The sequence below is a fragment of the Sinocyclocheilus rhinocerous genome, unplaced genomic scaffold, assembly GCF_001515625.1.
Source record: "Sinocyclocheilus rhinocerous isolate Xijiao unplaced genomic scaffold, SAMN03320098_v1.1 scaffold1270, whole genome shotgun sequence".
Lineage (NCBI taxonomy): Eukaryota > Metazoa > Chordata > Actinopteri > Cypriniformes > Cyprinidae > Sinocyclocheilus > Sinocyclocheilus rhinocerous.
Genome location: NW_015665029.1, coordinates 300,058 through 310,252, shown reverse-complemented (window position 1 = coordinate 310,252; position 10,195 = coordinate 300,058). Strand labels below are relative to the sequence as shown.

General features: G+C 40.3%; 1 protein-coding gene across 4 annotated transcripts in view; it reads left to right on the top strand.

The window, feature by feature from the left end:
- Positions 1-9,410, top strand: part of brwd1 (bromodomain and WD repeat domain containing 1) — a 40,560-nt gene extending 31,150 nt beyond the window's left edge. For all 4 annotated transcript variants that reach the window (XM_016541952.1, XM_016541953.1, XM_016541955.1 and 1 more), the window contains 12 exons: positions 1,412-1,532; positions 2,090-2,215; positions 2,301-2,370; positions 2,451-2,504; positions 3,003-3,128; positions 3,272-3,424; positions 3,538-3,707; positions 3,834-3,976; positions 4,587-4,724; positions 4,875-5,189; positions 5,536-5,673; positions 6,915-9,410. In XM_016541952.1, coding sequence (XP_016397438.1) covers positions 1,412-1,532; positions 2,090-2,215; positions 2,301-2,370; positions 2,451-2,504; positions 3,003-3,128; positions 3,272-3,424; positions 3,538-3,707; positions 3,834-3,976; positions 4,587-4,724; positions 4,875-5,189; positions 5,536-5,673; positions 6,915-8,341 — 2,981 coding nt within the window. In that variant the 3' untranslated portion in view covers positions 8,342-9,410. The remainder of the gene's footprint in view (positions 1-1,411; positions 1,533-2,089; positions 2,216-2,300; positions 2,371-2,450; positions 2,505-3,002; positions 3,129-3,271; positions 3,425-3,537; positions 3,708-3,833; positions 3,977-4,586; positions 4,725-4,874; positions 5,190-5,535; positions 5,674-6,914) is intronic.
- Positions 9,411-10,195: the final 785 nt, after the last annotated feature.

The window sequence follows — 10,195 nt, the reverse complement described above, 5'->3', positions numbered from 1 at the left end:
ACAAGGCATCATCACCATATGGCAAGGGGCGTAAGATTTCCGTCACACGCTTGAGGTATTCGGCCAATCACAGCACACCTCGCTTTTTCAGACCGATGAGCTTTATAAAAATCGACGCGTTTCAAAAAGGCGGGGCATAGAGGAGAAACAATAATGTACAGTATGTGGAAAATAATGTGTTTTTTTAGCAGCATCATATGACCCCTTTAAGCCAAAAATGAAAATCATCATCTTTTACTTACCCTAATGGCATTGCAATCCCTTGACTCAGATGTTTTTTTTTAGTGCGTTTTAAAAGCTTCAAAAAGTTTATAAGGAGATTTGTAAAAGTAATCCATTTGAATTTAGCAGTTTTTTTTTTTTTTGGATTATGTAGACTTTCATTGTATGGACAAAATTGAAAATGAAAAATACCTTCAAATGACCTATTGTTAACCCCTCCCCTCGAATGTAGATGAGCCAATGGCAGTTGAGTATCAGTTGCACTCACACATCTTTAGTTTTCAGCTCCATGAGAAAACATTGGAAGATCCGAAGCTTTCATCGGTTTGATGGAGTTTATGCTACAAAAATGGAAAACCGATGTGCCTGGGGTACTTGAAACACTGATTCCAGGTATCCTGAGAGGATGGGCAATAGAATTAATTTTATTACATTTCCTAAACCCAAACAAAATAGAGCAAAATATCCCTAAGCATTCAACCCCAATCCCAATGAAGACGAAAACGATCGTTTTCTGCTTGCCATACTCTCATTAAGTTACAATTTTCATCTGCTCAAGCAGAACATTAATGTCATCTTGTGCTTCAGCAAGGTATCTCTGGCTAAAACTAACGTTAAAGTTAGTGCGTCCATGCTAACGTACAAACCTAAATAGCGGACTGTTCTCACATCATGCACAGTGTAGTTAAGTCAAAAACACACAAACGAAGGTCTACATTTCAGTGCCTCTTCATATTAAACTGGTTAAATGTAAATTAATTTAATCTTACCCTGAGGTACATGAACAGTGTTGATCCGAGATGTTGTCATTGTGATTATAAAGAGCATTGTGATCTGTATTTTTACATATTTATTTTGGAATATTTTATATATACCTCCATGTCATATTTAAGTCCCACTTAAATGATGGTCCTTCCGTGTCCAAAATGTATCAAAAATATCTTGGGACAAGGTTTTCACACTGACAGCTGTCATTGTAAGACAGTAGCAACCCCGTTTGTTTGTCTGAGTGCGCAACAGTAACTAAGGGGGGCGGGGCTTACCGATAGGTCAATTGTGTTCCAAAGATCAATGATGGACTTCTGGGTTTGGAACAAAATAATGACAGTAAATATCACTTTTCTGTAAACTAACCCATTAACTGTGACCCTCTGACGTATGAAATGTCAATTTCTGTCCTTTTCGACAGATATCGCAGCACCTTTCTCTGGTCCGGTCGACCTCACTCAGTATCCAACATATTGTGCTATCATTGCATATCCCACCGACCTTAACACCATCAAACTGCGGCTTAAGCACAACTTCTACAGGTTTGTATCTTAATAGTTGCAGTCCACCTAAAAATAAAAATTGTCAACATTCACTCATCCCCGTAACATTTCTAAACCCATATGAAAATCTTTGTTCCATGATGCACATAAGTAGACATTTTGAAGAATGTTCACGCTGCTCAGAAAAATGACTCAGAAAGTTCATAAAGACATTGCAAAAAGTAATCTAAATGAATTGAGTGGTTTAATCCAGGTCTGCTGAAGAGACACTTTATATGAACAGATTTAATTTAGGCTTTTTTCATATAAACTTTGATCAATGCACATAAGTAGAGCACGTCAAATATTGTCACCTGCAGCTTGACGTGCAAGAAGAAACTTTGTTGGTTTTTGCAGAAGCTTAAACATGCAAGCATGTTAACCCCATTGGACTCGCTACTCGCTATAATTTTTTTGTACGAAAAGAGCAGTTTGATCATTCTACAAAATAGCTTATGTCCCAAAGAAAGTGGAATGAGAGTTTGAATGTTTGAGTGTTTCATGTCATTAGTGTATGTCTACTTTTAGTGTGTTTTAACATATCTTGGGTTTTTTAGGAGACTGTCTGCATTGATCTGGGATGTAAAACACATTGAACAAAATGCCAAGACTTTTAATGAGCCCCGCAGCAAGATTGCAGAGTCTGCAAAAATCATAACAAATGCTCTGCTGAAGTTCATAAGGTTGGTCTTTAGTGAAGGTCCATTTGTGATATTTGTTTTTGTTCTGTAATTTAATCGACTTTTTTTTTTTTCTCCCCGGCCACAGTAAACCTCACTGTACAGATATTATGGAGATCTACAATGCCGTTGAAAACATGGAGTACTCTGACGATGAGGTGAGTGTATTTGTTTCACCTGTATTTTCTTAGCCTGTATTTTCTGCAAAACATGAGATTGATTCTGATGTGGCTTTTAGGACATGGATGATATTGATGCACCTGGAACCTCTGCAGGACAAAGACTTCGCCAGGTAGTGTTAGATATTATACATATATATATTGTACACTGTACTGTAATCTCAATTTTTAGGTGGAATGATAGTATATACTGCACATTGGTAGAAATGTCACCAGAGATCATGTTTACACTGTTGATTATCCTACTATATACCTGCGCTTTGATTTGAAAAATTCCATCACTAAACTGAAAGCGAGAAGTTTGTTCAGATGGAAAAATGAATATGTTTAAAGGGGTCATATGATGCTTTTTTTAAAGATCATTATTTTGAAATATTTCCACATAGTGGGGTAGATATGTGGGGGCGTGTTAGAATGAGCCGTTTTAGGGGGGCGTGGCAGAGTCTTAACTTTGATAAAGAATATCTCTTTGGTTTTGAGACTTTAGTCTTTGCAACTTCAGGGATCTTATCTATGCACAATCAGCTTGTAACACTCCAAAGAGAAAGGAAAACTTGAAATCGCATCATATGACCCCTTTAAGATGCTGTTTTGTGTGTTGATTTTGTCAGCCATCACTGGAGGTTGTGCAGGACAGGGATGCGTGGAAGGACCACTGCAAACGTTTGCTGGACTACATGTTTGAGTGTGAGGATTCAGAGCCGTTCCGGGATCCTGTAGATCAGAGAGAATATCCTGTGAGTCCAAAAAAACAATCAATGGAATAATGTTAGGGACGTGGTTATCTGTCTTAATCTGGAGATGTGGATCTGATTTAAAGGTGGGATCAAGCATTGTCAGTAGAAGCAGGAAGTTAAATGTCTCCTCTTTGTGTCTCCAGGATTACTGTAATATTATCGACACCCCTATGGACCTTGGAACAGTGCGGCAAACTCTTGAAGAAGAGCACTATGAAAATCCCATAGACCTCTGCAAGGACACCAGGCTTATTTTTGCCAATGCTAAAGCCTACACGCCAAACAAACGGTCAAAGGTAATGCATTAATGTCTTGGATAATCTTGTCTTTTTCTGCCTTTTCTTCTTTCTGCTTGCCTTTTTGCTTAATTCTTGAAGACACATTGATGTTCTTGCATTTGATTTGACAGATTTACAGTATGACTTTGCGACTGTCAGCGTTTTTCGAGGAGAGTATACAAAAAATCCTTTCAGACTATAAGACTGCCATCAAAAGTAGCTTAAAGCTGCGACGCAGTCAAAGATTCAGGAAGAAATTACAGCATCAGGAGTCGACTCCTTCCAGCCAAGGATCCTCACGGTTAGCGGATCCCCCTGCCATGTTTATGCTGCTGTCTCTTATTGTTAATCTAACCTTTTTTTTTCTTCCGAATAGTTTGCATTCAGAAAACAAACCTGTCTCTTTTTCCCCCCCTCTTGACCCTAGTCAAAAGAGGGCTACTATAAAAACTCAGGAAAACACAGAACAGTCTACAGCCAAATCTACCTCAGCCAAAGTGTCTGGACCAGAGCGCCACAGAGTCAATGAAGCCAAGGATACTTTCAGACGAAGTTGCTCATCTTCATCCGGTAAGACAGACAACTCATAAAAAAATTATTTGTTTCTGGTCTTAAAATATAAGGCACTCTGTTGCAGCAACACCTGTGTACAGGTCAGTTAAATTGAAAACGAAAATTTAAATCAACTTATTTTTAAGTGAACTGCCCATTCACATGAAGATGTTCTAAAACTATTTCAGCTGCTTTATTTGGAATTTAAAAAAAAAAAAAAAAGGACACAAAAAGCATTAAAATGAGCAGACATGAGACTGCATTATTCACTGAGAGTCTTCCTCTCCAATGAGTTGTAAACTCTACAACCACTCGAAATCCAGATCAGTACAAGTTGTGAATGAATCATTCAGCCTGGTTTTATGAACTGGATCCACTACCTCCACCAGTGGTTGTTCCTGTTGATTGCGCAGTGCTTTAATGGGCACCATTCTTTAGAAACCCACCAGGTGGAGCCGTTTATCCATTGACCAGATATTATAGACAACAATTATGTAAAAAATACTGGTAAAACTGATTCTAGGTAAATCTGTAATTGTAGTGTAAACTATTCCTTTTATTACATGGGACTTTCAGAAACTCTGGAATTACCGTCAGCTGCTAAAGACAGTTTGTGCTTTTGATATAGGGTCTGATCATGACAGCAAACAATCTCGGAGTCAGTCGGAAGAGGATGAGGAACCTTCATCCTCATCTCGTGTCTGCAGACGAGAGACTAGAGCCACAAGAAGAGCTGCACAGAATAATGGAGCAAAACGCAGACATGGTGGGATCCTTTAGACAAACTGTTAAATCCTTGTGTGTGTCATTGTGTGCAGTTGAGTAGAAATGTAAAGCACTTTCAGCTAGTGGAAAATGACACATACTTATTTTGACAATAACAAATCACCTTTCAAATTTGCCTTATGTATCTTAGAGGGCCATGCCAAGATGAATGGGCACAGCAGGTCACACGCGCGTCAGCGACCACGACCCTGCAGCGATTCTGACCAAGAGCCTTCGAAAGGCTCTGACGCCTCAGAAAACGAGTCATCATCATCTGTCAGTCGCCGGCCGAGGGCCCGCAAGACCGCCATGGCAGCAGTTAATAAGATGAAACTCATGGATATCCTGGAAGACGATGAAGGCTCGGATGAGGAGGGCCGTGGAGGCAGCACCCGACCTGCGACCCGTGCTAGCAAACGCTCTGCTGTAATTCAGAGCAGTTCTGATTCAGAAGAGGAGGAAGACGGTATAAACATCTACACAGCTTAAGGTCCTTGCACACTGACTCCGAAATTTTCGTATGCATTTTTTCTTTTTCATATTCGTCATCCTTTCCTATCAAAATGCTTGCTACGGATGCGAAAACGCAGAAAATCGAACCTGATCCAAATTTTTTATGACAGACGAAAGTTTCGGAGGCAGTGTGTAAACATGATTGACACAACGTGAGGTCGTATTTATTTTTTAACGTGCGGAAATTTCGGACTCCGTGGGCAATGACCTTTACATTGAAATTGTGTAAAAGGGGGAAAAATATCTAATGTAACTTAAATACATATTCCCTCCTTTTATTGTTATTGTTTTTCTCACAGAGTCAAATGAAAGTGACGTTTCAGCCAGTGAAGAAGAGAAAAGTGATGGCAGCGCAGACAGTGATTCATCTTCTCAAAGCAAAGCGGAGAGTAGAACTGCTGGGCGCAGACCATCTAGAAGATCAGCAGAAAAAGAGGGTGCGTTTGGTAGATCCCTTGTGCTCCATAATCGGCATGAAATCCAGATTTTATTCATCTGTACATTCCTGGTTTTGCACAATTTGTTATCAAGCATTCTATTACAAAGAAAGTCTGTCATCTTAATGATAATAAACCATTAAAGGGTTAGTTCACCCAAAAATGAAAATTAGCCTGTGTTTTACTCACCCTCGAGGCATCCTAGATGTATATGACTTTCTTCTTTCAGACTAATCATATCGGAGTTATATTAAAAATTGTCCTGGCTATTCCAAGCGTTATCATTGCAGTGGGCGGGTGTTTCTGTTGAACAGTCCAAAAGTAATCAAATTAAGCGCGCATTTATAATAAAACGTGCCTCACACGGCTCCGGGGCTTGAATAAAGGCCTCCTGTAGCGAATCCATGCGTTTTTGTAAGAAAAATATCCATGTTTCAAACATAATAAACACTTTTCTCTCACTTCAGCTGACTGACGTTTATGGAAACTCTTCTGGCGGATGACGTAGGACGTATGCGTCGCGCGCACATCTGAGATATGCTAGAGTTTGTTTACAGGAGCAAAGGAAGCAAAGTTTCCTAACTTTAGGAAAGGAAAACCAGTCTCCTCTTGGCTTATGTCGACATTTTTCTTTACAATTCCTCGGTTTGTACTTCTAATTCGTGACCGGCGTTTTGTTTTGTTTTCTCTCCGCGTTCGTCACTAATCACGCAACGCCGACATCCTACGTCATCCACCGGAACGACTTCCTCATACCACAGTTAGATGAAGTGAGAGAGAAGTGTTTATTACGTTTGAGATGTGGATATTTTTCTTACAAAAACACATGGATTCGCTACAGGAGGCCTTCATTCACCCCCCGGAGCCATGTGAGGTGTGTTTTATTAGGGATGTGCGTGCTTTATTTTACGTCTTTTGGACTGTTGAACAGAAACACCCGTCCATTGCAATGATAACGCTTGGAAGAGGCAGGACAATTTTTAATATAACTCTGATTGGATTCGTCTGAAAGAAAGTCATATACACCTAGGATGCCTCGAGGGTGAGTAAAACACAGGCTAATTTTCATTTTTGGGTGAACTAACCCTTTAAAAACATGCTCAGCTTGTTCAGGCTCAAATAAAAATGGACTGATTGCTAGGACAAAAGTTTAACCTCAAATGAAGTATGGGCCTTTAACATTAAGCATTAATGGGTCACTGACACTAAAGAAAGGTGCATTTCTGTATTTCTATTTTTAGAAACGTCTCCTTTCATTAATGGACACAGCACCAAACGGCAACGAGTGGAAAGTGAGGACAACACAGATGATGGGGAGAGTCAGAATGAAAGTGTGAACGGGGAGTCAGACGAGGATCTCGTTGTCAGGCGGAAGTCCACCAGGAAGACTGCAAAAGCCGCTGTCACTAAAATAAAAAAATTGAATGACACTGATGCTGAAGAAGAGAATTGCTCCAGAGACCGACGTCAGAAAAATCGGCCAAGCAAGCAGGATTCTGAAAGGAGTTCTGATGAGGATGTTGAGATGCCCAAAACTCTAAAGCACCCTTATCAAAACGGAAGGAAGGTGGATGCAAAAGAGCTGAAGAGGAGTAAAGCACCATCAGAAAGCCAAGAACAAGCTTCTGCCACAAAACGGCAAGTTACCCGCAAAAAAAACTCAACCACAGATGCATTAACATCAACCACCCAGGACTCAGAGGAGCTCAGTGATGTTTCAGAAAAATCTGTTGCTCGCATGAAGAGAATTAAATCGGAAGACGAAGAAAATCAAAGTGATGGTGAAGAAAGAAGGTCGCTCAGAAACCGAAAGTGTGCGTCCAACGCTCGCAGAAAGAAGCTTGAGTCAATGTCGGATGCCTCCAGTTCGCAAAGTGAAGAGGAGGTAGACCGAAGACAGAGGAAGAAGGAGGATACTTCCTCTGATGAATGGCAAAAGAGCGACGCATCGGAGGAGGACAAGAAGGCACATCCGAGGAAAAAGCCTTGCCTTAAAATTGCATCCAAAGGAATCTCTCTTAGAACTCTTCCCAAGAAGAGCTACATTATGGAGGACTCGGATGAAGAATTCAGTCCAGAGATGGAGATGCATTCGAAGAATGGAAAGAGCAAGGAGCGGGCCAACTGCAGGGCAAGAAAACCACCAGGCGGTACCTCAAAAAGAAAACGTGGTGGCTCCTCAGAGTCTGAAGACGCAGACAACAAAAGTAGTAGGACCAGTGATGAAAACGAGGGCATGACACCTCAAAGAAAGCATGCAAACCGCTACAAGCGCTTGAGGGGCTCGACGGACTCTGAGAGTGACTCCGAAACTAAGTGCAAATCAGAGAATGGTCGGGAGCGATGGTCTCAGGAGAAGCTTCCCAAGGCGACCCGGCAGCGACGGAAGCAAAGCGAAAGCGACGAAGGAAACAACGAGGATGATGATGGAAGCGACTCTGAGAGCAAAGAGTCTGGGGAGTCTGAATCAGATGCCAGCTCAGGTTCACGGAGCAGTCCGAAGAGAAAGCTAAGAGACCGTGGCCGAGGAACCGCACGCTCCAGGAAACATCAGAGGGATGTTTCCGATGAGGATAGCGACGTGTCGTATGGGAAACCTCGACGGGCCACGCGCATCCGGACCAGAAACAGAGGCAAACGGACTGTGAATTACCAAGACAGCGAATGAAGGATTTGGGCGGTTGAGCCATGCAAGAGACACTAACTGGAGACCTTGAAGACACACTTGATTGTCCCAACATAAAAAAACAATGGTAGTAGCACTGGAGTCCTCAATATACTGTGAATCAGTTTCATTCAGGGATTATTTATGTTTTCTATGAAAAAAATGAATTATAAATAAGATGTATTTGATCTACTGGTTTGGCTATTCAAACCAGCCCCACTCTGTGATTCGGCCAACAGGAAAGACTGCATAGAGAAGCATTGTTTGCTTGGGTGCTATCCTAATATACCTCCTGTTTAATCGAGCATATTTGCTGGCTTGCACTAAAAGGCACACTGTAATGAGGCATTTTATACACTAGTTCTGCATTAGAAACTCAGGGGTCAACTACGTTTACCATATTCTCAAACTTAACTTTAGCTCTAGGATTCTAGTGTCATATTTTCGACATGAGCATTTAGGTCCAAAAACACTTTATGAAAACGAACAAGTCGTCTTTGACTCTGACAAACAAATTCTGTATTTCCGCTGTTAAAGGGATCGTTGAGCCAAAATGTACAAATGGTTTTCTTCCTGTCATCTGTCACCTTTTGGTTCCTCTTTTTTTTTTTTTTCTTTGACCATATTTCCAGGTTTTTGAGAGTCGGTTTGTAGCAAAGCGTTGTATATTTAAATTCCTTTGTCAAGCATTACTTTTTGTTTTCTTTTTGTATTCAAATGAGATGAATTGCCATGCCATGAACTATGAACTGGTACCTATTTGCTAAGTACAGTAAATCAAATGAGTACTTCCAGCAAAGTACTGTGATTTCTCATATTGGGAAGACGGTTTAGTGATCTGTGTTGCAAACTTTCAGTATTAATTCCTTTTCAGACTTAACTTATGAATAGCAATTAACTTTTGTATGCAGTCTTTGAATTGTGCATCGCCGTTTATGTAATGCAGTTGTTATTTGGCATTTTGCTTGATGTCTTTTTCATATGAGCTTCTTTAATACAAGGATGATAAGCCTGTTGGCCGCTTAAGTGTGAGAGGGATGGCTTCCTATGAATAAAGTACTCTTTCACGTTGGAATTGGAATTTGTTTTGCTTAACTCGTTTGCTTGAGAAATAAGCTGATACAGGACAAATGAAAGACAAATCTCACATTTCGTTTACCAATTATAACTGATCGTGATTACATGTACAGTGATTTTTTTTTTAACTACTTACTAAATGTAAGTGCCTAAATGTAATTTGATTTGCACATTTTCCAGGTGCGAGCATGTGGCAGATGCATGTGAATCGATGCTGCAAACATAAGTCTAAGATCTTAAAGGTACTAAAAGTACTTTTAAAAGTATACTTTGCAAAAATGTAAAAGTACCTTTATACACATGCAACCTGAAGGCCAGACCAATTATTCATGGATCTGATTAGGATCCAAGATGAGGGGAAAAATCGGACAAATTTTAATTTAAAGCTGTAGTCCATAAGTTTTGCGTCTTTGTCGCCATCTCTGTTTGAAACCTGCAAATGCAGTTTTTGCGGAATTATTTAAAAAAAAAAAAAAAAATTTACGTTGGTTGTGCACCGGCATGGTGCCTCAGCGCGGATGAATGCGTGGATATTTACTGTACTTCGGAATCACAGAGACTGTGTTCCAAATGGCATACTTGCTTACTGCTTACATGCCCAGTACACAGTCCATACTGCCTACTATTTTTTAAAGAATAGTTTGTGAAACGGTATACAATAAGCAACAAATGTTTCAGAGTGGTATGCTTAAGTGTTGTCACATGACAAACACTGAACATTAATTCAGCACAGCTGTCGAGGCTGTTACCTTACAAACAAATGTGCTAACCATTCTTTTT